Raw genomic sequence first — 23,230 nt, 5'->3', positions numbered from 1 at the left:
AGATATAGACATTAACGACTAAGAAGCTAGTACTATAGCTAACCTAGAGCGCGAAAATTTAGGCTACCTACTCGGGTCTAGCTTTGTGTTTCTTCCTTCTAAGATTGGTCCCGTACCTCGATATAGTTAGCATCGTACCTACGTGCAGCGTTAGTATTAGGCAGTACTAGACAACTATCTCTTTGTACGTTAGCTATAGGACTAAGAGCGATAGATGCAGTAACAACTTTAAGAGCTATACATCTAGGGACAACTTTAAGACCTACAACTATAGCAACAGCTTTAAGAGTTACAAATGCAGCAACAGACTTAAGCTGTCGATATCGACGACGCCGAACTAGCTACTATTGCCTCTCGTCGTGTAAAGAAGGAGCTTGCACTTTCTAATAAGGACCTCGATGAACGATCGCAGGAGGTTCTAAGCCTTGCCTCGTCCTTCTATTCTCAGTTATATCGCTCTAGTATCTTTACTAAGGACTAGGAAGCAGACTCTGTATTCTAGTAGGTGTTTAGAATAGAGGCACTCTATTCCTTAGAACGAGAGGCTACTATCAATCGGAAGGAGTGTATAGATGCTATAGAGAAGTACCCTACCGATTATCCGATATACGACATTGCTAATCTTACTATAGAATTTAGCAAAGACGGTGTCTACGGCAACTATCCCCTAAGCGTAGACCTAAACGTCCAATTTCTATTCAAATAGCGAGCCTAGTAGCAAGCCTCGCTTCCTCTCTCCTTTAAGTCCTATATCCGTATAGCTTTATATCCTAAGCTAGGCGATAAGGATTATAACCTTGCTTAGTATTTAGTAGAAGATATCGATCGACTCGTACGTCTAAACGCCCGTCCTCTTATAGGGCGCTAGTTTATATCTCTAATGTATAAAGACTAAGAGTCGGTATAGTACAATAAGATTATATACGGTATAAAGTAGGCAATCGACATATTCCGTATAGCGACTAAGGTTGTTAAGGAGTTTGGCTTCCTAGTTGCATCTAATAATAAGGTTATCTCCGAGGACTAGTAGGACGCATATAAGACTAAAGACACTCGCTAACAGCACTAGTATACTACTAATTCGCTGCTCTTACACCTTAGACAGCTTAGCTTTATAGCAACTAGGCCTATCGCCGCCGTATCTTTCTCTGCTTCCTACTTTGTTACCGCCGAAGCCGATCCAACTGCAGCTATTATACGTACATAGAATACCTAGGGTAGTCTAGATAGCAAGCGCACTATCGGCCCTCTTAGAGGTCAATTCATTCTTACCCTTACTAATCTACTATCTTGCTTTCTATATGCAAAGGATGCTAGCTAGCTATAACTAGGCAACTAGACGCATATTGAGACTCCGGATAACGATGTTATATAGCAGCCTAACCCTTATAGTTGTAGTCCGCTTACTGTCGAATACATTATCTTCTCCCTATATAGTAAGATACTCCTTCCGTATACGTACAACCTCGATTAATACTACAAGTCTATACGCCGTCGCTATCTTTAGATCATTTACGATAATATCGACGATAGGGCTTAGGTCCTAGCACGTCGGATATAGTAAAAGGAACTTCTATAGCCTAGTAACTTTTTAGCTGCTTTTAATTAGGGGCTTTAGGATAGGTATATCTCTATCGAAGCCGAACGCCGTAAGGTTCTTAAGAATAGACGGCTTTAGTAGGAAGCAGAAGAGTAGGTCTAACGCGAGGAGGCTCTTACGGCATTCTAACGCTAGTATGTAGCTAACGTGTAGGCAGGCGCTATACTAGCCCTATAGGTCTTCGGTCTAGCTGCTTCTGTTTTGATAGGTACGTAGGATTTCCTAGATAGTAATGAAGAGGAAGACTTTAGTAGTAATGAGTGATCTATAGCCCCGAGCTATAAGAAGAATACAACCCTATATCGCTTTGTTCGCTTTACTTAGGCTAGCTACTATAGAGCCGTAAGCACAGATCGCGATTATAAGCGGCTTGCCGCTTATAATCGTAATCGCTTACGGCGATTATGCAGTTAGTACGACGCTTACTAACACGCCCGTTTAGCCTAAGTTGCTCTATAGATACTAATAGCTTTACTAAGACGCCCGTTTAGCCTAAGTTGCTCTATAGATACTAATAGCTTGCCTTCTCGATTAATAAAGTCTTTGTAAGAATACGCTAGCAAAAGCAATTAATACGATAACGACGGCGCTATCCTATTAGCTCGGCGGAGTACGAAAGCTTCGCTCGCACTTAGTAGGCACGCGTAGCCGCCTACAAGCACATTTTACCTTGACACTGACATGCGTGGACTAGCAGAATAGAGAACATGTTGTTCGTTTGTTTGCAGCATCATCATATGACAATAGAGAATACGAAGACATCGGCTCTCCTACCTAGCCCGTTGGCGGACAGATCGGAGATGAACGTGGCGAACGACATGGATAATTACTCTGACCAAGATTTGAAATGGCGCAAGTTGCCAGGGTAAAGACAGCTTCGATACCGTTTGCTGCTCCGCCCTATGTAACTGGAGCATCTGAACAGCAGCAACAGATCACAGGATGGTACCAATGTCAAGTATAAGATACACAGGACGACGGGAAAGGGTATATATAGGACCTGAGATGTGACGCTTCAACTTCACGCCAAGCAGGGATCACAGAAGTCCTCTTCTGATGAAGGTTTGATTGGCACATCGGTACAAGTACCGCTGTCGCCCTTCTGGAATCTGGGCTTTCTCTCCCACCTGGTCTTCAGCCTGGTCATTCGGCGATGCTGTGAGATTTTTGGATTGTGTCAACAATGAACAGCATTCGTCTTACCAGCCGGTTCAGGCTCTCTGCGACAACCGGAATCCTTCTCCTAGCATGTCTTCTGGGGGCCGTTTCTGGCCTGCCGCAAGTCGTCGATGTCAAGCAGCGCCCGCAAGCTGAGGCCAATCCGATCCTCACCACACTCGCGAGCGATCCAGACTTGAAGGAGTTCTATCGCTTGTTCAACAGTACTGGAGGAGAATCTGGAAAACCAGGCCCAGGATTTGAAGAGAGATTCAACAACCCTTCAACTGGTGTGAAATACACAGTCTTCGCGCCCACCAACAAAGTGAGTCGAGCCACTACTTCGTTGAAAATTCTCCCGACTAACCAAATAAATCCAGGCCCTCAAAAAACTCCCCAAACCCATCCTCGACACCCTAATCCGACCCTCATCATTCGAACTCCTCTCAACAATCCTCCGCAACCACATCGTGCTAGGCGAACTCGGCGACGCAGAAATCGGCGCCAACGAAGTCATCAGATTCGTCGGAGGTTTCAGCATCCAATTCGACGCCTCTTTCGGCATCCAAAGCAATCCAGGCCTCACGAAAACCGACGTCCCCATCCACAACCAAGCAAACCTAATCAAAGACGAAACCGGCCAACCCATCCGTCTCCAAGCCTCCAACGGCGCCGTCTTCAAAATCGACAACCTCCTCGATGAATTCGTCACGTATTTTGGTACCGATGCCTCGAAATCGGATTCTCTACCACAGATCACGAAGCAGTCTGGTACGATGGATACAGTTTTGAAAAACTCCGAACCCAGTCTCTCGGAATTGAATTCTTTGTACGAAAAAGTCTATCCCGATTTCCTGACTCGACTGTCCCTACGTTCAAACGCACCTGATGTGAATCAGCAGACTGTATACCTCGCCCCCAACAACGCAGCTTTCGACATTCTCCCCGCTGCTGCTGGAGAGAAAGCCGCAGAGCCGAGCAATTTCGGGGCTACGACGTTTTTGTTGGGGCATGGGTTAGGGACTTGGGATCAGAAGGCTGGGGTTGTGAGGTCGGTTGATGGGTTTAATATTTCTGTCAAAGGCGATCGGGCGGGGAATGCGCGGGTTGAGAAGAGGGTTTGTGTGGAGAATGGGTGTGTTTGGGTCGTTGGGAGGTGGTTGGATCCGATTTTTATTTAGGAATTGGGGGGGGGGGTTGTGGTATGTGATGGTTTTTTTCCATGTTAGATTTCTCTCGGGGATTTTTTTTTAATTGTGAGGATGGTAGGTACTAGGATTCTCATTTGTCCATTCAGCCCTTCTTGGACTTGATAAAGAAGGTCCTGTTGAGGCGTGATCCGATCGAACAGAAAATTCTCGTTTCCTCTCGTCAACGACGCAAGCCAGGACAGAATATACTTTCTCCCAGATCTCCGGTCCTTGGAGCCCCTATGTTTTTTTCGATCAGCTTCCCATTCTGCTATACCTTGTGCATCGATTTCTCGAAATACTCGCAGGGTGGTCTCATCAAAGAGCCATTGCATTTGCTTTTTGTTGATAAAGGCCTTGATGTGAAGATCGTAGACAGCACTATCTATACTCGTGCAGTAAGCAACAATGATGTCGTCCCATTTGATCTTGAACTCGGCGGCAGCTTGCGACTGTCTCTCTCTCTCACAAGTCTGCCGCGACATGTACTCTGGACGTTCGGTCATCGTCCAGAGGATCATGAGACACCGGAACTTAACTTAGGACTACCGGGCAATGGCTCCGGAATGTAACAGCGCATGGTTGATCAAACAAGACAGTTCACGGTGCGTTTCGACAATGTCTTTTGCTGGTCTGATGAGCTAGCTTATTCCAGATCTCGGAACAGCGTACGACAGATGGCAGCGAGGTGAGGTCTTCAGGCTTGGGGATCGGATTTGACTTGATGTACTCATCCAACGATATGGACTTGATCTAGACGGGTAACCTCCATGCGCAAAAGAGGAGCTATTCACATGCTTGATCATCATTTGTGAGGCACATCAAATGCGAATTCGCCAGGCATGATGACTCAATTGTTTTCCTCCGAGTTACGCTCTCCTGTATCCTGACATCTGTGTAGATTGCCAAGATTGCTGAACATGACTGTACTTGCGCAAATATCGCCCACTGCAAAACTGTCTCGCGATTTTGAGATTCATTATCCCTGTGCTCGAGGCGCCCGACGCTTGTGCATGACTTGCTTTTGGACTCTTCTAGTCCATCGTTTTTGTGTATATGTGGCGATGTCAAAGGCTCTGGGCCACTCGTTATTCGAGGATATACGTGGAGTTCATGGAAGCGCTGGCAGGGTATCGGGACCCCATTCCGGATCTTGTTTGCCAAGCCACACGAGACCTGCAGACAGTCGTCTTCATTCGCCGTCATTGTATTGATATTAAGTGTTCAAGCGCGAAGTCCCGCAGAAAATGCCTCATCCGCCTTTCAGGACCTTGACACTCTCCGCCTCGGCATCCAGATCCGCATAGATCTTCATCAAAGCCAAAGCTGCTTGCGACTTCTTCTCATTCCTCGCCTGCCTGAGACTCGCCGCAAGATCCAGTAATATCGTCTTGCGAATCTCCTCCATTCTACCTCTCTGTTTCACGAGGAACGGATGCTCAGCCCCAATCCTCTCCACCATCTTCCCGATCAACAAATACTGCATCGTAAACCTCCTCAACTTGCCCAACTCCAACCCCTCAACAACATGCCTCTCATCCTCAGCCTCGTCATCGACCTCATCGTCCACTTCATCTCCTTCAACCGTAATTCCCAAATCCCTCTCCACCTCCCCCAACCTCTCACTAACCTCAATCAACGCCCTTCCCAACGCGACCTCCCTCCTAATCTCTTTCTTCTCCTCCAACAAACCCCTCACTTCCTCCTTCCTCTCGTTCACAACAGCTTTAATTCCATTAACCTCCCTCTCAAACCCTAAGACTCCTACTCTTACACCTTCAACTTTCTCCTCCCCATCCCTCAAATCCGAGCCCAAACTCAAGAATTCTTCGTAGTTGCCATTGACTAATTCGACAAGCTCTTTATTTAGTAATTGGCTTCTTTGGCGTAGATCTGAGCGTAAGTCTTCTAAAGTTTGGTGACGGTTTCGTGCGACTGTGGATAGGTATGTTGAGGCGTCGAAATTTGGGGAGAGGAAGTCGCTGCGAGGCAGTTCGGTTGGGTAGGGAAGGTCGTCGTCATCGTCGTCGTCGGAATTGTTGTATGATGATGTGCTTTGTCTGGGTTCCGCCGGAGTTGAGAGTGCGGAGGCGGAGGATGGGGTTGCTGTTGGGAGTTCGAATTTGGACATTGTGGCAGACGGGAGCTAGTGGTACATTTGAAGGAGTGTAAGGGCGCTGAGGGCCGGTGGGACTTGTAGGAGGGTGTTGTGTCGAGATGGATATGACCTGTGCGCACGAGGTGGAGTCATCCGTCACTAGTCAAGTTTTGAATGAAGCTTTGATGGTCCACTTCCGACCTCACTTCCTCCAAGTTGGTTCAAAAAAGTTCTGTTGTGTCCAATACAACTTTAGGGTCTACGCGCTCTCACTACGAGAAGCAAAGCTTTAAAGAACATTAGCGAAATCACGCTTTCCTCGATCGATCGCTTTAAGTTATTTGGGCAAGGAGGTAAGTAAGCTACGGCTGCTTAGAGGTTCTCACGAGATGTATAGTCATCCAATGCTTCGTGTGAAGAAAATGGTCTCAAATACACAACACCAGATCCCAAATTCGTACTATCGATACTTGAGAACCTCGGCTCGTCGCCACACATAGGACTTGCCCTCGAAGACTATTACTTTCCTATCAGACCTAAACCTTCGAGAAAATCGCCGTATCTCATACCCATACTGGCGATCGGTCCTCCCATCGGGTTGGTATATATTGACCTCCAAAGCACCGGATCCTCTGTCAAAATAACGGATCCAGTCAAAGTGATTTGCAATAGCCAAAGTACTTTGCGGCGATTTGAGATTGGCGCATTCGATACAGATATTGACAGTGCAGGCACCCTGCACACGGCTTTGTGAGATTCATTGGGTTCAAATCCGGAAGGAAGAGACTAGATATATCTGTCACCAGCACTGAGAGAGCGATAGGCGGGAATGACTGGGACGAGTTCAATGAGAAGTTCAATTATGTGGATAAACATAATACGGGAGACTCGCCCGTGCATAAAGCACAGAGAGGCATTAATCGATGCGTTTCGCTAGCCTCGCGAATCTTAAGCGGCAAATATTACCTTAATCGGTAGGCCCGATTAAGTGTCGGCGAAATGTCTGTGGGAATGCCAGAGGTAGTGTGTGTGATCTGCGGAGTGATAAAATGCAGAGTGCAGAACTTTGATGGATCTTTGTGTCCATAACGGGTATCAAGTATTGCTTCGCTTACTGACTTTTGTACACTGCCTTCTCATGTCCTCGTGCCCGACTGTACCCAACAGCTTTCTTCGCTCCAGGGGGAGGAAGCTTGACCATATCAATTCTCTGCAAAGCGCTACTAGCACCAGGGGCTCCTCCCATCGCCGCATATGCTCCCCACTGCGCCTTGAATGATTCGTCAAGCACAGAAGTGCTGTTCATAGGACCATGCATCTCCTCACGCTTCGATGGCTCCGGTAGCAGCTTCTTCTCTCCTAGAATCTTTCCCAGGCGCTCGGCCTCCTTGTCCAGATCCTGAGCTACATCAAGATCCCCGTGCTCATATATGTTGGCTTTCATTCCAATGCCGTAGTATTGATGTCTTCTCAAGAAGGCCAGCCATATAGCCACGGTATCCGGATGACCATTGAGAATGGTGATCTTACGCTTCATCGTAATTCGCTCGAAGTTCTCTTGCGATTTCTTGTGGACGAAGTTCGATCTCGGTACAGTCCATCGTTCGGTCTTTCTGGGTAAAGGCGATGGTCCGCGTGCGCAAAGGTTAAGGAAATATGCTGATCGTACAGCGAAGTCGGCGAACATTTCCAAGTTTCGTACACTGTACGAATGGAGGTGCAGTTCGCATGCTGGGTCTCGATATCCTTTTGCTCTGCTCCGCTTTAAAGGGTTGAGATATGTTGCCTGAACGGCCTTAGGGAGGCGCAGATTTGCAAGGTCTGCCTCGAGGCTTGACGATACTGATGCGGCTGGGCGTGATGATTGCTGTATACATCGTGTCTGGCATTGGGTTGCTCGTACTGTAGTAGGTGAGAGCTGGGAAGTGTTAGTTGTAATTTCAACTTTCTAAAGGAGACTCATATACCCGTAATCGCTTCACAGAGCTCGCTAGAGAGCGCGCATATGATGGAGTCGCCATGATCGATAGAGCAGTATGATTGTTGATGCTGCATTACAGTCGATGTCTTGCGGAGCTCGGCAGTGCCAAGCCTCATCGACTTCTGCCCCTTGACCTTGCTCTTCCGGAGCTCGCCTCTTTCTACGACAACAACAAGCCAAGATCACATAGGCCAAGCAAGTGTCAATCGACCATCGTATGAGACACTTGACCTGCTCACTTGCATCGGCTAATATCGAATGGAAACTCTTCACCACTTGGCCGGCCTCTACCACAGTTTCAGTCATTTACACCATACATTCAACTCCGCCCATGACGAAATGGCGGCCTCAATCTTTGAGCGTGCTACAGAGACAGTAGATTTCGTACGAGCGAAGTTGCCAGAGCATCTGAAGAGACCACGAGTTGCGATCGTATGCGGTTCTGGTCTCGGAGGCTTGGCACAGACTGTCAATGAAGGGACTGAGACTTGGGACTATAAAGATGTGCCTAACTTTCCTCTGAGCACAGGTGAGTTCGATATGACCCATGCCGTCTGTCCACGATAGTGAGACTTCTGGAAGGTAAGTGGCTAAGCTTTCCTCTTTTGCAGTACCTGGACATGAAGGTAAACTCATATTCGGCACCATGGGTCAGCAGCAAGTACCAGTAGTCTTGCTTGTGGGTCGAGCACAGTGAGCTATCTCCTGACTATCAATCTCGCTTCTACTAACGACAACCAAGCTTCTATGAAGGCCATTCAATGGAGGATGCCACCTTCGCTACCCGTGTCTGCAAGATTCTGGGCGTGGAGACCATCATTCTGACCAACGCTGCTGGAGCATTAAATCCGGGATATAATGTCGGCGATCTCGTGTGCCTCAATGACCACCTCAACTTAGCAGGACTCGCTGGGTTCCATCCTTTGCGTGGACCCAATCTTGAAGAGTTCGGTACAAGGTTTCCACCTCTCAGTGATGCCTACGATATCCATCTTCGTCAACTAGCGCATCGAAGCTGGAAAGAGCTTCGGCAGCAAAAGCCAAGCAATCGAAGACTGCATGAGGGCGTGTATGCGTTCGTGGCTGGACCGACTTATGAGACCAGAGCCGAATGTCGCATGCTTCGAAACCTGGGCGCTGATCTCGTGGGCATGTCTACAGTGCCGGAGATCGTGACTGCTCGACATTCTGGAATGCGAGTACTGGCTTTCAGCTTGGTCACCAATAAATCCGTCTTGGAGCCAACGGTACGAGCAGATGACCCGGAGCTACAAGGCTTGACCCGCGAGGAGCTTGATCAGTATTTGCAGAAGGGCATGGCTAATCACGCAGAAGTGCTGGAAGAGGGCAGACTGGCAGCGTTGGAGATGCAGAGTCTGGTGTTGCGCATTGTATCGGAGCTGTGAGGTCTGGAAGGCCCGCGTGTGATCAAATGGGACATTACAGGCGAGTGTCAGTCTTCCCGCCGCGATGTGCATTCTCTCTAAGCATTGTCTGTAATCCCCAGGGTGGATTCTCACATTATCACGCAAGCCCCAGCGTGGTAAATTCCTACGTGGACTGATTTGGAGCCTCGCTTCTCCACTAACATTCTCGCTGCAATCTCCGTTGTCTTCCGGCTCTGCTGCTGTTCAGTGCCACTGAGTACTCCGTCTTCTACTTGGCCAACCAGACTTTTCAACCTCTCGTTCAGCTTCTGCCCACGCCGGCATTGGCACTTTTGTATCGTGCGCGCGGAGACTTCCGATCGATACTGACATGGACAAGGCTGAGGCAAACTTCTGCTTCTTCAAATGTCGAAGCATCATGCGCCAGACAGCGATCCTTAGTAGACGTTCATTTGGATTTGCGGCTTTGCCTTGGTGGTGGTAGCATGCTTGAGCCACCGTTGCATATCTGTCCTGGCTTTGGCAACATCCGTGTAAAGATCTGGTCGTTTCCGTTATAAAGTGCCTGTCGGATCGTCCGCGTGTCAGCGCAGTATGCAGCGCATGCACCAGATCATCAGATGTTGGCTCCATTGACGCATGTTCCGGCTTCCATTCTGGGAGCAGAAATGCTTCAGCCCTTTGATGCCTTCTTGATGCCACCCTTCCTCTTCTCTTTGAGCGCCTTGTAGAATGCCTTCTTTCCACTTGTTTTCTTCTCTTGCAGCTGGGCGTACTTGTTCTTGAAGCGATGAGTCTCCTGCTCGCCAGCAAGGACTTCCTCCACAAGTGTCCTCTTCCTCTTCTTGTTCTCGATACGGCCACTGAAGAATTCCGTAGGACCTTCGATGATTGTGCCAACTTGGCTGTACTCTGGCGCCTTCATCTTACCGCCTTCCTTCTTGTAGTGACGATGCGGATCGAGCACATTACGCATCTTGATCAGTTGAAACTCACGCTTGAGCTCGGGAGTAAGGTCGGTCTTTGGTAAGTTGAACCAGTCGCTGCCAGCTGTGGCTTTGCGCTTCTGCATGCATGTCAGCGTGTGCCTAACAGATGTAGATCATAATAAGGCTGGTGCAGAGATGTTGGCTCAGAGTAACTATGAATTTTGCGTGAAGCAGCTCTCAGTAGTGCAGAAAGGCAACCAAAACGGCGCCTGGACTCTGCTCAAGGAGAATTTGGGATAAATTTCCTCATAGCCAATGCGATGCGATGCGAAATTTGTCACACGTACCTCGTCGGCGGCCTTCCTAGCAGAAAGTGGATCTTCGACCTTCCTGGTGCCTTCTGCCTTCTTGCGCTGTTTCTGGTCCAGCAGTCGTGAGGAGTCTATCGTGGCCACGTCGCCCTTTGTAGACACGTATGGCTTCTCAAGATGGCCCGCATCCAGTTTGGGAAAGTTCAGACTCTGCTCGGTGTGCTTGCTTAGCTGCTTGTCTTTGGCCTTTTCCTTTTCCTGCAGTCGTGCGGTGGCACGCGCCAGTAACTCCTCGATCTGCTCGTCTGTCAGGTCATCCTCAGAGTAAGGTGTGTCCTTCTCGGTGTGCTGAAGCTCGAGCGTAGTGGCCATTTCGCCGCACCGCACTCGCCAGCACTACATCGAAGACCGTCGTTGTGTGGATAGTGGGAAGCGGAAGCGGAAGATGGGACGTCCAAGAATTTCTTTGAAGCTTTCCGCCAAGCCAATCAAAGCTCTGACATCAGCAAGTCCGTCTACGCTTCCGTCACATGGAAACTCGCAACATTCACTCCTGACACGTCTTCCATACCCTAACCCTACACAACCTGTATATAGAATCCTCCAGCGCTCCACACGAGTGCTACGAATCATCACCGACCATGCCTAACATATCCAATTCCGACGTTTCCTACGCCAAGCACAAGCTCGAGTATCCCATCTTCGCCGCAGATTGGGATCCCTATAATCGTGGATTTCTGCTAGTAGCTGGAGGCGGCGGAGAAAGCAAGACTGGTGTGCCAAACAAGATTGTATGTGAATGGTGAAGAATTTGGAAATGCGCTCGAGCCAGTGCTGATACAGGGAAGTCTGTACTTGATGTCAACAATCGAGCAACCATCAAAGTCGCAACCGAGATCGACCTCCCTCGCGAAGAAGATTCTCCACAGTCTCTGGCTAGTCTTGCTACTAAGGATGGCTTGATCACCTTTGCGGGCATCAACTCGTCTCAGGCTCAACAAGATGCGAACAAGAATGAACACTTCCGATCTTTTGCCATTCGATATCCACCGCGTAAGAAGCAGAAGACAGGCGAGACAGCAAGTGATGACAAGGGCGAGATCAAGCTGCTTGGTAAGAGGAACCTCTTCAAGCCATCGTCCGCGCCAAAGAAGGAATCGTATCAAAGATTGCTGCGCCTGTCGCCTGTTCAGAAGCGAGATGTACCGGCTAAGCGCATAGGTGCGATTGCGTCTGGCCTGGCTCAAGAGAACGAGATCATTGTGTTCAACGCAACAGTCCAGGTCCCTGAAGACAAGGATATAATTACAAGAATACCTCTGGCGGGCAAGGACGAAGCAGCAGATCTTGATATCGCTCAACCCGACCAAAATGAATTCAGTCTCGTCTGGTGCGACGATGATAGCGTCCATGAACAGACTTACAAGTACGACTTCGCGAAGAGAAAGGTCGAAAAGCGACCAAATGGGCCCCGAAGAGTGTATCAAATGCCAGCTTCGGACTCTTTCGAGAAAGTCAAGAGTCGGCCCAAGTTCAGAGCTGTCCGCTTCCTGAACGCGGAAAATGTCATTGCGCTGGTCAACAAGCCTAGCAAAAGCGGAGCGGAGCTCAGAGTCTATCACTTGTATCCCACAGGACCGGCTCTCGAAATGTCGACCAAGACCTTGCCCTCTCGTGTCAAGCAAGCCTCAGCGATAGACGTCTGCGCGCTCGACCCTGATAGCAATGGCAATCAGCAATTTGCTGTAGCCGTTGCCGGCCAAGACATTAGCATTGAGATCTTTACCATCAACTACCAGGCAGCTACCGACACTTTCTCGACCCTGCGATCGTTCATGTCCTTGAAGGATGTGCACGAAAACCAAATGACGAAATTAACCTGGACGCCATTCCACTCACCTGTTCGCGCAGTCGATCCCGCAACACTACCGACAACTGGGCCCAATGGCGAACCTTTACCACAACAACGACCTAACCATCCAGGACCTCAATATATTCGACTTGCTTCCGTCAGCTTCGGTAACACCGTTGTCATCGACACCTTCCCACTGTCGCCCCTCGAACCTAAGAACAAAGACTCCCGATATGTGCTCAGTCATCCGAAAGATGAAGCTTTCTGGAAATGGGCATACATCTTTGTCATCTCTTTTTGTGTTCTCGTCACAGCATTCCTGTTCCAATCCTTTGCGTCGAGCGGCTTCTCTGACGACACCAATGTCGGCGTGTTTGGCTTCTTACCTCAGAACGTTCGCAGCTTTCTCGACCAACCTGCAATGGCTGCATATGGTCGACTCTCGAAAGTGACCGAAGCCGTAGAATCAGCAATCCCTGTCGCAAACCTCAAGAACATTATTGCAGAACATCATGGCTCGCCCGAGGATGCTGCGACTACGGCTGTTGTTGTTCGGGATTTACCTGAAGGTGAAGGAGTCACTGTTGCTGTGCATCCTGATAAAGAAGAGTATCTGTCGAAGGATACCGAAGCTAAACACTGGGACGAGCTCGAACCACATCAGAAAAGTTACTGGAAGGAGAAGCTGGTCAAGGCTGGGCACTGGTCAGAAAGCGAGGGCGAGTCGGTGCTCAAGGGCGTACTTTGGAGCACTTACGCCGGCCTTGTTGGACAGGCTGGACAGATTTTGCGGAATGAGCTGTAAAGAAGGGAATGCGTTGCGGCATGCTTTCTCGAGAGCAGGGTTTGAAGCTTTGCTTCCGTCACAGGCCGATGACTGCACAACGTAGATTTAACCCCAAGACTGCGTAGTACGTGTCAAACTTTGTACATCTCAGCCTGGCGATGTCAAGTCGCCACTGCACGCAAGCTCCATAACAAGCAAGAGTCACTCGCCGCGGCATTCTCGAGGCATCGCAGCAGTCGTCGTCGTCCGTTGCCGCTTCGATTCACGGCCCCGAGATTATCGAAAGCAATTCCAAGCATCCCTCGAGCCCAAATACTGCCGCACGTGGCTGCCCCGACTCTTCTGGAAGGTACACCTGCATATGTCGGCCTTCTGCTATCGTTACATCGGCGACATGGTATCGTCGGAGTCATTTCCTCTTTCGGAATTTTAGTGTGGTTGAGGCGATGTGAGGAAGATTGCAAGGGCGCGATCTTATTTTATTGCTTGTACTATCTGCGCGTGATGCACAAGGTACTTCGAGAAGCAAGATGAAAGCACAATCGGCGTAGTAGCCACAATCTTCACTTAGAACCGTGTGCGGACAACAGCGAACATTGAGGGGCGCGGAAGAGGAGGGCTCGCAACAAGCGCGACAGGGGAACGCTGACCCACGGTATTGAGAATACCGCAGTGCGCTGCGTGCGAATGTGGTCACCCGTTCGCGAAGTAGAATTCATCGTCGAGAGACTTCTGGTACTGGTCTCACCTTCCTCGGACATGCCTGTTCCGGCGTCCTACCTAGAAGTGATGATCGCGGTCGTCGACAAAATTGGCCTGCTGGAATTGCTAGAGCATATGTGTTCTACTCTGGCAGAAATCCTACTCCACATGCTATTAGTGTTGAGTGAGAGGAGAACGGGCGCTATACACAAGCTCGAAGAGTACCTCTCCTGAGCCATCTGTGCAGAAATCCCTAAGACTAGTCATTGCTGGCTCAACTTGAGAAGCAGTGAACGTCCGAACAGAAGTCGTGGGCACCGAGGATATCAGACCGGACGAAGCAATGGCGATATGGGCAACGGAAGGAGGCAGACACTACTCCAGATATTCTTACATTCAGCTGTTCCTTCACCAGTCGATCTTTTGGGCGATGCCGACCTGTACCTACTTCATTCGAACCTGAAAAACCTTTGGCTGGTTGGCATGCGATCTCTCATGTTTGATACGCTTGGGCCATGACAGGGACAGGTCACAAAGGCCACACTGGGGAATGCAATTGCGGGATACGAGGGTCAGAGTGGCAGCTCGCCTGCGGCATAGCTTCTAACTCGCACTTATGAATGCTCTCAGAGCTGCATTTCACTGTGGTCTGCGGAATCACTGAACCCACCTGCAAGCGAAATTCGGCATGTGGGAGTGGACCGCACTGCAAAGCTATCAGGTATGCACAGCACGGCCTTCACACTATTCGTCGCGATACTCTTTCGTGCTCATCTGATACCTGCCTCAGTTTCGAGCATCGATGATGGCATCTGTGATGCTAGCAATCCTGTCAATTTGAGTAGTTGGTTGCTGGAGCTGCCAGTAGAAACCCGAACCACATCAACAATTCGAACGTATGCAGCGATCTCGAAAGCGATGACTTCCAAGTGAGCTCTGATGAGTCTATGCGGAAGCACAACTTCATGAAACAATGATCGATGCTGGCCGATCCTTCCAGCTTGCTGCAGGCAACCTTTTTGCTTCGATCTATTGCAGTGGTACGACTTCTACATTCGGGCGATGCCAATCAGCTGTGAAATTGACCACTGCGGAATGTCCGTTCGACAGCCACAAGTGTATTGGCGAAAGGACCACCACACTGCTCCACATTCGTACTCATTCAGATCGACATCTCGGAGTCAACTCTCGTATAAGAGACGACTTAGTCAGGGCCTCTCGTTGAGCTCCTTCTTCGATCGGAACAGCATATCAGATCTGTGGGAGGCTGGGCAGATTTGCGAACTTGTTGAATCCGCAACCACGCCATGACGTTGGACTACGCGCATGCTACTACGGCAATCAAAGTGTAAAGGACTTTTCCCGGCCACCTGCCTTTCAACAACGAGACATCCATTCGGTCAGCAGGCAGCAATAGCAAATGCCCATAGTATATGATGAACGTTGCGACTTGGGCCCCCAATATCACTTCCGGCTAGGCTCTACTCAAGATCCCATATTTCGGGCGTCATCAAATCGAACAGTTCGTACCACCAAGGCCAAAGGAGGGCATGAGCACTACACTTTTTGGTACCCGCATGAGCTAGATTTCGTTATAGGCTGCGTGCAAAAGACGGAAGGATGTGCTGCTGTTTCCTTGAATCAGCGCCAAGCGCATACAAAACGCGTTGAATGGCAACCAAGTGAGATTGCTCCTTGAAGCATAGAGAAGTGCTGCCCTGCTTGCACGACAGTATATCTTGGACAACAGCTCAGCACCACTGCCTGGCAATCAGTTGGAGCTCGAGGCACAACACTAGTTCGCTATCATCTGATGACTGCGGTCTACAAGTCGCGAAGCAAAAACACCCAAGCGCCCTTGCGAAAGCTGAGTGGAATGAGCAGTACTTGAAGGCCCGGCGATCAGCGCATGAGACGTACAGATTCTTCCAGCTTCATCATCAACGTCCTTGGAATCTGCCTCGTGATGATCACAGGGCTATTATCGGAGATGGGGCATCAAAATTCAAGTGTCCTGGTTCGATGCACGGTACCAGGCAGATCCCTCATGGACTTTCTCGCACGATTATTGGCAGCAGTAAAGTACTGCGAGCGCTCAGAAATCCTGGGATTTGGAGAGGAGTCTGCCCGCACAAAGCCTGTCGATGCCGCATCGAATAGCAGGCGCCAAAAACAGAAAAAAATTCTAAAACCCTATCGCTCGAAGATCGAGACATCTCAGGCCATTACTTTCGGCAAGTCCTATCGTCACTCACATCACATGTGGCGAAAGAAACTCTTTCTAGGGCCATGAAAGAAGAAGAAAGGCTTCCTTCGTCCGGACCTGAACATACGGATCCTTCACTTCGAAACTTCACGATCTCATCACTGAAGCTTGAGCTTCTTCTTCACCGCAACTCAACTCAAAATGTTTCGTCACAAGATACATATACATGTACATACATACTACAAATTTCGCCAAGGTCAACCGAACAACGACGACGAAAGCCTGCACATACGCCCTCATTCTGGAAATTTGCACTGCCGCGAATGGGTTTAGTAGGTTGGTAGGTACATGTGACATGTAGTCCTACATACTGGGTATTCACCAAATCCCTAAGAAGCAAGGATTACAGCGAATAGTCACTTGTTATTCAGCGGTCCGGCCCTAGTCACTTTCACTCCGAAGTGTAGAGACGCTGTACATATGTACTTGCCGAACGTAAGTAAGTAGGTACCGTTCCTCGTTATCATCATCACCCGCCCGCTCCAACAAAATCAGAAAAAAAAAATCCCCCATTTGTGATCTAGACTGCACACTCAAAGAACAAGAAGAAGTAAATCTACGATTCTTGTTGAATTCAACTTCGAAAGCCTTTCTTTTCGTGTACATACACGATCTCTGAATTCATCGAAGTAAAAAAGCCGGATCGAGTCCCTCGACGGACTTTTAACACTCACTGCCGAAGGACAGGCATCTAGCTGGTAATAATGTTGGCGGGGATGGGAGTGTGACCACTCACAGAGCTGGGAAATTCTAGTAGAAGAGGAGGCAAGTTTTTGCGGAGGGGGTTGTGTGATTGGTAGAGGAGGGTAGAAAAGATCGGATATTTTTTTGCTAGAGAGGAGAGGAGAGGAAGTTCCTAATAATGAGATGAGGTCTCGTTACGATCATCAGAGCCGATGGGGTCTTTTTATTTTTTCTTTCACAGATTCTTGAGTTCTAGTTCTACCTGACATCGCCGCTCGTTTCTCAAATCACACGAATTGTAGAGCGACACATTTCATTATTAACCACGAGGCATATCATTCTCCTCCTCAAGTCCTCAAGTCCTCCCTCGATAATAATAATAACAACTCAAACAAGGCCCTCAAAAACCGGTAGACACACACGACCAGCCCTCCCTTGCAGCAAAAATCGCGAGCCATCGATTGAGGCCAGCCCTACAAAAAGTCAATTTCTATTCTATGCACCTCTCACCTGTCTTTTCCCCTGTGATGTGCGTCTTGGATTTTTTACCAATTATACTATCTACATATGTACATACATACAAGCTGATGGGTGAGGGCAGATGAGCCGGCTTGCTTGCTTGCCTGCTTGATGATGAATGACTATTTCGAAAATCCTAGAGGGAGATCGATTTTGGCCGTCGGCACTTTTTGTTTGACTTATGAGTGGAGATGAAGAGGAAGAAAGCGGAATCCTGTGATTTCTGGATTGATGATGGTGCAGTTCCTAAGATCTGTCTGAAGCAGATATTCAGCAGCACATCTATTTACTACTCCAAAGACTGGTTGCTTAACGCCAAGGACGGTCTGCCTCGTGGCGGGTCCTAATAAAATATACAGCGTCAACGCACATCGGAGTGACAGTGGATACCAGCGGCCCGTATAATCTGAGATTTCTGATTTGTTACGAACCATGAAGTCCAGGATTAGGGAATTTAGCGCTTTCACTCCGATCGTAACTCAGGTATAATGATAACACTATCCAGTATCGCACAGCCCGTGGTCGTACGCGTTAGAATTTCCAATAAGACGTGTCTTCCCATTCGATATTCTAGATCTGAGGCATTTTTCGAGCTGTGCCGCAAAAGGGCTCAACTTGATTGATTAGCTTGCCGTGAAATTCGAACCTGCAGTTACCGATTGACAGTATGCACAGCGCAGCCGCCGGGCGACGGGCGTGAGCCGCATCTCGCTAGCAGGGCAGGGCAGGGCATCCTTTACACATTCACATGCGAGCGCTAGGCGAAAGGCCGCGCCGCTTTCTCGCAGCGTCCAGTGCGAAGGATTACGTTTTCTACGGTACATGTACATACAGTACACACCGGGGTGAAAGTACATGTAGACAACTAGCGGCTCGAAGAGTTAGTTGAGATGAAATTTCTGATTCGCTGCGAACCATAGAAATCCAGGATTGGAGAATTTCAGTGCTTCCACTCCGATGTGCCAACGCGCTCTTGATGCATCGGAGTGAAAGACACTAGGTAGCGGCCCAAAGAGTTGATGAAATTTCTGATTCGTTGCGAATTTTCTTTGAAACATCCAGGCTTGATTGGGGGGTTTCTTTAGTGCCTTTCACTCCGATGTGCCAATGCGCTGTGTAGTCGTGCTCGGTGGGCGATTTGAGAACGACCAAATGTTCTTCTGCTCTTCTTACAATCCTTGTTGGCGTTCGGTATTACGCTTGTTCGACAGAGGGCAGTCGGTCTGCGAAATGCGGCGCGATTACTGCGGTAGAGATCGCTTTGTATGCCTTTGCTGTCTGCGTAGAGCTCCAGCGCCGAGACACAGTCCAGTGCCAAGGCTTGGTGCGGATGTCGAAGAGTAACCCGGTTCGGCGGCGAAGATGATTCATCCGAGGGTGTGTGTGTGTGTGGCCGATGTGGTTACGTGGTACAGCGGCAGTCATGCTGGCTGTCTGACCTGGTCGATACCGTATCTGTGTAGTCGTGTACTGTACTTCGTTGAGTAGTGTCTCGCGCCATGTTCCTGGAGCTAGAGCTGTAACATGCATCAAGAATCACATCATGTCGTGCTGAGAGGATACAAAGCTGCGGCACCGCCAGACAGTAGTGTACGCGTTCAATGCAAAGAAACATTGAACCAATACCATACCATATGTCGTCATGCCTTCTGATCACGACAACCACAGCCCGAACATCAAGATCGAAAGTCTAGATATTGTCTCTGAATCGTGTCTGACGTAAGTTAACTTACACGACTCGAAGAAAGGAAAGGTCCTAGACTTCGGTTCAAGAGCCTGACCTGGCCAAAGCCCAAAATTATAAATATGCGTGATCGAGTCCAGTCCCTGATGACCTCACCTGATTATCCGTACTGGCAGGAGCGGACCGGCCCGCACCGTGGGGGGGGGGGGGGGGGAGAGAGAGAGAGAGAGAGAGAGAAATTGAGTGTAAAGGCCAATCAGGATGGATATATGTTCGTGTTAGTAACATGCATACCATACTATTCCAACTAGAGTAGTACAATAACTAGTAAGGCGGAGGCGAAGAGTTAGGGCGCGTTTACTCGAGGTCGGTTTTCCTATTCCTACAGGTTTTTTCTAAACCTGTTCTTAAAAACCCGAAGCGTTTACTTTAAAAACCTACAAATTCCTACTTTTTATACTTTACCTCGCTATCTAAGCGTCGTCCGAGCGTTCTCGTCCTCGCACTACCTAGAACGATAGGTCTATCCGGAAAAACCTAGTTTTTTCTATACCTACTTTTTATAGGGTTGAAAGCGGCTAAAAATAAAACAGTCTTTTAACCTAGGTTTTTAGTATTCCGACCCTCGGTTTTCTAAATTCCTATTCCTAATAGGAAAACCTATTCCTGCCCTAAGTAAACACGCCCTTAAGTGTACGCCTACCTCGCTACTTCCCCGAGCCTTAGCTACCCGCCCGAGCCCTAGTAATATAGTAGATTATAGAATCCGCTGTTCCTAATAAAATCGCGTAGGAAAGCGATTTCCGGATCCCCGTAACTACTACCGACCGGGCAACTACTTCTATACTGCTGCTAGCTATAAAGCTAAAGTTTGTTAGTAAACTAGTAGTATAGCAAAATTTAAGGTGTTATTAGTTGCTATCTACTTAGGTCTAAACGGATTACGACCTACAGCCTTGTAGCTACGTAATGCTATATATGCTAGCTTATATTAGTCCCTTATTTACTAACTAGCCTACTACTGTATATAATACTACTGCTAAGTAAACTAATAGTGCTGTTGTTGCAGCACCTAGTAGTAAAGTAGCCGTCCTGTTAGCTATATAAGCGACTATTGTTGTTGTTGTTACTACTAGTACTAGTAGTGTAGGCGCGACTTCCTAGCCTCCTAGGTAACGCGCTCCGCGCTACTAACCAAGAATGGATATGATATGTAATAGGTGGAAACGCCACGTAATCTCATTCAGGCCGATTCTATATTGGTATATCTACTGGGGCTCGGGCGGGTAGCTGGGGCTCGGGGAAGTGGCGAGGGTGCGCCTGTGCGGGTGGAGGTGGAAGTTGACGGGGACATCCTGCGTAACTTAGAACTAATGCAAGGCGTGAATCGTGAAGCTTCCGTGACTTGTAAAAAGTTTCACTACAACTTCTGCACAGCAACATCAGCTTTCAGCTTTTCAACTAGCGTCGGAGACTACTGTGCTATACCATAGATGTGGTTGGGACGTTCGTTCGTAGGTGCATAGAGAATGTACAGGGTGTAGATATGTATGCGCAGGACTTTTCATGCTTGCTCGTCCAGTGAGAGTTCTGCAGCCAGCCAGTGAGCAATGCGGAAACACGTGCGCTGTGAGACCCAATGCGATGGTACATTCGTTCGGAGGGAAGTAAATCTTCTTGCGCTGAAGCTACAGGACACTTTTGCAGCCTTTTTTTTCAAATAAGAGTACGAGTCGCAAGAATTGTGAAACACTGCAAGACGCAATTCTAGTGGCAGGGTTGGCTTGGTTAGCACGTAAGTTAGCTAGGAAATCTGTGAGCATAGAAGAGATGTCGTTTGGTGGACTTGACGAAGCTTTTCAGCATATGCTCTCGACTGCCGGCAGCATTATTACCGCTCTTGAAGATCCTCTTGTTTCATTATAAGGCATTCAGATGATAGAACCATACAGCGTCTTACCACATCGGAGTGAAAGTGACTAGGGTGGGACCGCTGAATAACAAGTTTCTATTCGCTATAATCCATGAGGAGCAAGGGTTTGGGGAATACCCACTTTCACTCCGATGTGATTAGACGCTGTAGCCGTGCCCGAGGGAATCCGAGAAGTCGATGATGCGTGCGAGCCTCACAGCTCGAAAAGATCGATGGGGTTGGACTAGGAAGGCTGGTGCCTTCATCGACTGTAGCGAAGGGATAGGCATTGAATTTGTCAACAAGGTTGTTGATATTTCCTTCTTCTGAAACAGCAGCACGCACCTTGTTCTGCCACTCGCGCATGCTTTCAGCGCATGATGAATGTGTTGACAGCTTGGCACGTGTCTATCGGGTGGCATCATGTGCGATTCCTGGTTTTGCGGGTCCACTTCTTGCTGCGACGCTTTTGACCCGGTTCACGGACCCAATGGCAAGTGGGAATGGCTCCAATGAGATCTGTCGTAAGCTGGCATGGTCCGCGTGTTGCAGTGCGAGGTTTTCGTATTGACATGTGAGTGATGAAGGCTGCATACGCATCTGAATTGTACAGCGTCTTCGTATATCTGAGTGTCAGTGGATACTCCGCGGGATTCAGTCATCTGATTCGTTGCAATGCATAAAATATGGACTCCGATGCGACAAAAGGTTGTTGATGATGACAGGGAAGAGCTTTTCTAGCACCTGCAGACAGGGACTCGATTACACAAGTCTACTGTCAACCAAGAGTTTGGAAGCTCGAATTAGAAACAAGCGACAATAATGAGGGTCGCACGCATGATTGTGAAACGTAGTGCGTTCGCGGAGAATGTTAGTGTCAGGTACCGCTCGCTCACCTGCATGATTTGGACTCGAAAGCAAAGAGGTGTGCTGCGTACAGCAGGTGCTTGAGGATGTCATCATAATGGTAGGGCAGGGCAAGGCAAGGCAAAGAACGACGTTGCGGGTGAAGTAACAGGTAGAATGGCGAGTGCGGGAATGGCGCATGAACTGCACGTCAATGTCAATGTCAATTCGGTCAGATGCGCGCTTGAGCTGCGCTTCCATGGTTTGGCGCGGTGGACAACATGAAGTCTAGAAAAGCATTACGCCCCAACCGCAGACTGAACCGGTAATGTCGAGCGGCCAAGCTTGGAGAATGTTTAATGAACAAGATGCAATATGTCGTCTAGCAGCGCGGTCTCGTGGGCAGTAAGTCGTGCAACACATTCACGCGAGAGCCGTCGCCTTTATCGATGTTGTTTGCGGTTACAGGTCGCACAGCACTGAACGGACCGATAAAGGCGGGCCGGGTGTTCTTCGATGCTGTGCTCCTAGACATCGGAAAGTAGGAGGCGAATTCGGAATAGAGGGGGAGGCAGTCTCGGTTTGGTTTCTCTTTCGTGCTGAGACTGGTGAGGCGTTGTTCTGGAATCTCCTGTCACAATGGCACAGTGGCAGGTGCGACTAGTGCTGTATGGACTATGGGCGGCGTGAGGGTGAAGGGTGAAGATGGTGGGCTAGGGCTTGCTTTGGCCATGGACAGGCCTCAGCTCCCGAGAGTGAGGATGTGCGCTGTGCTTCTCTCATCAAGCCTCACCCTCACTCTCGCCTGTTCTCGTTCTCGTTGCCGCGTCACCCTCTGCCGTGGCGCGATTCTTGCCAATGCGGGAGTTCTGAAGCGTCACGCTGCTGTCTTGACTCTTGTGCGCATACCGTACGGTCATCAGTAGACAAGAACAATACATGTACCGTTTGTGATGCATTTGCTGGTCTAACGGTTGGGCGACGCAGGCTCAGACAACGCACGCTACACTCTGCCGACCTGCCTCCCAAGTTTGACGCTCACGCTAGAAAGGTGGACAGCGGCAGTGGCCCCGCCCCGCCTCGCTTGCGCATGGCATGGCATGGCCGATGGCCGATGGCCGACGACCGATGCATGGCAGGCGGAGTTTCATGAGGATTTGATGAACGACCGCATCGAAATCAGCCAGGCTTCTCCTGGCTGGACCACGCACTGCACTGCACTGCACTGCACTCTGCACTCTGAGCACACTCCACGCCTCCACGGCAACTGGAGGGGCTTGCGCGTGCTGCGAACTGTGCGAGAAGCGTCCAATCCCATGCATG

The 23,230-nt window shown here is 49.1% G+C and overlaps 11 protein-coding genes across 11 annotated transcripts; 4 read left to right on the top strand and 7 right to left on the bottom strand.

Annotated features, from left to right (window-relative positions):
- The first annotated feature begins 2,735 nt into the window (after positions 1–2,735).
- MYCFIDRAFT_203985 (uncharacterized protein) lies at positions 2,736–3,987 on the top strand. Its single transcript, XM_007929542.1, has 2 exons — positions 2,736–3,083; positions 3,139–3,987. The coding sequence occupies exons 1-2, from the start codon at positions 2,784–2,786 to the stop codon at positions 3,937–3,939; spliced, it is 1,101 nt and encodes a 366-aa protein (XP_007927733.1). The 5' UTR covers positions 2,736–2,783; the 3' UTR covers positions 3,940–3,987.
- Positions 3,988–4,666: 679 nt separating this feature from the next.
- Positions 4,667–5,995, bottom strand: MYCFIDRAFT_165453 (uncharacterized protein). Its single transcript, XM_007929541.1, has one exon. It carries the CDS (start codon positions 5,152–5,154, stop codon positions 4,735–4,737), a length of 420 nt encoding a protein of 139 aa, XP_007927732.1. The 5' UTR covers positions 5,155–5,995; the 3' UTR covers positions 4,667–4,734.
- On the bottom strand, positions 4,667–6,079 carry MYCFIDRAFT_215654 (uncharacterized protein; the record flags this gene model as incomplete). Its single annotated transcript, XM_007929540.1, has 1 exon — positions 4,667–6,079. The coding sequence occupies one exon, from the start codon at positions 6,077–6,079 to the stop codon at positions 5,201–5,203; it is 879 nt and encodes a 292-aa protein (XP_007927731.1). The 3' UTR covers positions 4,667–5,200.
- A 1,004-nt stretch (positions 6,080–7,083) lies between these two features.
- Positions 7,084–7,965, bottom strand: MYCFIDRAFT_211598 (uncharacterized protein). The gene has a single exon (XM_007929539.1). The coding sequence runs from the start codon at positions 7,731–7,733 to the stop codon at positions 7,158–7,160; it is 576 nt and encodes a 191-aa protein (XP_007927730.1). The 5' UTR covers positions 7,734–7,965; the 3' UTR covers positions 7,084–7,157.
- A 401-nt stretch (positions 7,966–8,366) lies between these two features.
- On the top strand, positions 8,367–9,433 carry MYCFIDRAFT_64824 (uncharacterized protein; the record flags this gene model as incomplete). The annotated part of the gene is made up of 3 exons (XM_007928918.1): positions 8,367–8,556; positions 8,639–8,720; positions 8,770–9,433. The coding sequence occupies 3 exons, from the start codon at positions 8,367–8,369 to the stop codon at positions 9,431–9,433; spliced, it is 936 nt and encodes a 311-aa protein (XP_007927109.1).
- Positions 9,434–9,448: 15 nt separating this feature from the next.
- Positions 9,449–11,072, bottom strand: MYCFIDRAFT_88367 (uncharacterized protein). The gene is made up of 2 exons (XM_007929538.1): positions 10,692–11,072; positions 9,449–10,481 (listed from the first exon to the last, which is right to left on the bottom strand). The coding sequence occupies exons 1-2, from the start codon at positions 11,025–11,027 to the stop codon at positions 10,089–10,091; spliced, it is 729 nt and encodes a 242-aa protein (XP_007927729.1). The 5' UTR covers positions 11,028–11,072; the 3' UTR covers positions 9,449–10,088.
- A 428-nt stretch (positions 11,073–11,500) lies between these two features.
- Positions 11,501–13,824, top strand: MYCFIDRAFT_165444 (uncharacterized protein). The gene has a single exon (XM_007929537.1). It carries the CDS (start codon positions 12,143–12,145, stop codon positions 13,310–13,312), a length of 1,170 nt encoding a protein of 389 aa, XP_007927728.1. The 5' UTR covers positions 11,501–12,142; the 3' UTR covers positions 13,313–13,824.
- Positions 13,825–15,842: 2,018 nt separating this feature from the next.
- Positions 15,843–16,479, top strand: MYCFIDRAFT_203981 (uncharacterized protein). Its single transcript, XM_007929536.1, has one exon. It carries the CDS (start codon positions 15,906–15,908, stop codon positions 16,287–16,289), a length of 384 nt encoding a protein of 127 aa, XP_007927727.1. The 5' UTR covers positions 15,843–15,905; the 3' UTR covers positions 16,290–16,479.
- A 474-nt stretch (positions 16,480–16,953) lies between these two features.
- MYCFIDRAFT_175875 (uncharacterized protein) lies at positions 16,954–18,322 on the bottom strand (the record flags this gene model as incomplete). The annotated part of the gene is made up of 14 exons (XM_007929535.1): positions 16,954–17,118; positions 17,145–17,178; positions 17,214–17,227; positions 17,274–17,332; positions 17,367–17,419; positions 17,450–17,468; positions 17,512–17,560; positions 17,589–17,601; positions 17,633–17,747; positions 17,780–17,880; positions 17,933–18,041; positions 18,081–18,111; positions 18,139–18,176; positions 18,214–18,322. The coding sequence occupies 14 exons, from the start codon at positions 18,320–18,322 to the stop codon at positions 16,954–16,956; spliced, it is 909 nt and encodes a 302-aa protein (XP_007927726.1).
- A 24-nt stretch (positions 18,323–18,346) lies between these two features.
- MYCFIDRAFT_175874 (uncharacterized protein) lies at positions 18,347–19,080 on the bottom strand (the record flags this gene model as incomplete). The annotated part of the gene is made up of 5 exons (XM_007929534.1): positions 18,347–18,528; positions 18,561–18,633; positions 18,675–18,904; positions 18,937–18,976; positions 19,006–19,080. The coding sequence occupies 5 exons, from the start codon at positions 19,078–19,080 to the stop codon at positions 18,347–18,349; spliced, it is 600 nt and encodes a 199-aa protein (XP_007927725.1).
- Positions 19,081–21,219: 2,139 nt separating this feature from the next.
- MYCFIDRAFT_197481 (uncharacterized protein) lies at positions 21,220–21,963 on the bottom strand (the record flags this gene model as incomplete). The annotated part of the gene is made up of 4 exons (XM_007929533.1): positions 21,220–21,330; positions 21,407–21,469; positions 21,549–21,704; positions 21,958–21,963. The coding sequence occupies 4 exons, from the start codon at positions 21,961–21,963 to the stop codon at positions 21,220–21,222; spliced, it is 336 nt and encodes a 111-aa protein (XP_007927724.1).
- Positions 21,964–23,230: the final 1,267 nt, after the last annotated feature.

This window comes from Pseudocercospora fijiensis, assembly GCF_000340215.1.
Source record: "Pseudocercospora fijiensis CIRAD86 unplaced genomic scaffold MYCFIscaffold_5, whole genome shotgun sequence".
Classification (NCBI taxonomy): domain Eukaryota; kingdom Fungi; phylum Ascomycota; class Dothideomycetes; order Mycosphaerellales; family Mycosphaerellaceae; genus Pseudocercospora; species Pseudocercospora fijiensis.
This window is presented reverse-complemented; position numbering and strand designations above follow the sequence as displayed.

Coding starts and splice junctions, on each gene's coding strand:
- MYCFIDRAFT_203985 (XM_007929542.1), top strand. CDS start 2,784: ATGAACAGCATTCGTCTTACCAGCCGGTTCAGGCTCTCTGCGACAACC. Junction 3,084..3,138: donor TCTTCGCGCCCACCAACAAA/GTGAGTCGAGCC, acceptor AAATAAATCCAG/GCCCTCAAAAAACTCCCCAA.
- MYCFIDRAFT_165453 (XM_007929541.1), bottom strand. CDS start 5,154: ATGACGGCGAATGAAGACGACTGTCTGCAGGTCTCGTGTGGCTTGGCA.
- MYCFIDRAFT_211598 (XM_007929539.1), bottom strand. CDS start 7,733: ATGTTCGCCGACTTCGCTGTACGATCAGCATATTTCCTTAACCTTTGC.
- MYCFIDRAFT_88367 (XM_007929538.1), bottom strand. CDS start 11,027: ATGGCCACTACGCTCGAGCTTCAGCACACCGAGAAGGACACACCTTAC. Junction 10,482..10,691: donor CTAGGAAGGCCGCCGACGAG/GTACGTGTGACA, acceptor ACATGCATGCAG/AAGCGCAAAGCCACAGCTGG.
- MYCFIDRAFT_165444 (XM_007929537.1), top strand. CDS start 12,143: ATGCCAGCTTCGGACTCTTTCGAGAAAGTCAAGAGTCGGCCCAAGTTC.
- MYCFIDRAFT_203981 (XM_007929536.1), top strand. CDS start 15,906: ATGAGACGTACAGATTCTTCCAGCTTCATCATCAACGTCCTTGGAATC.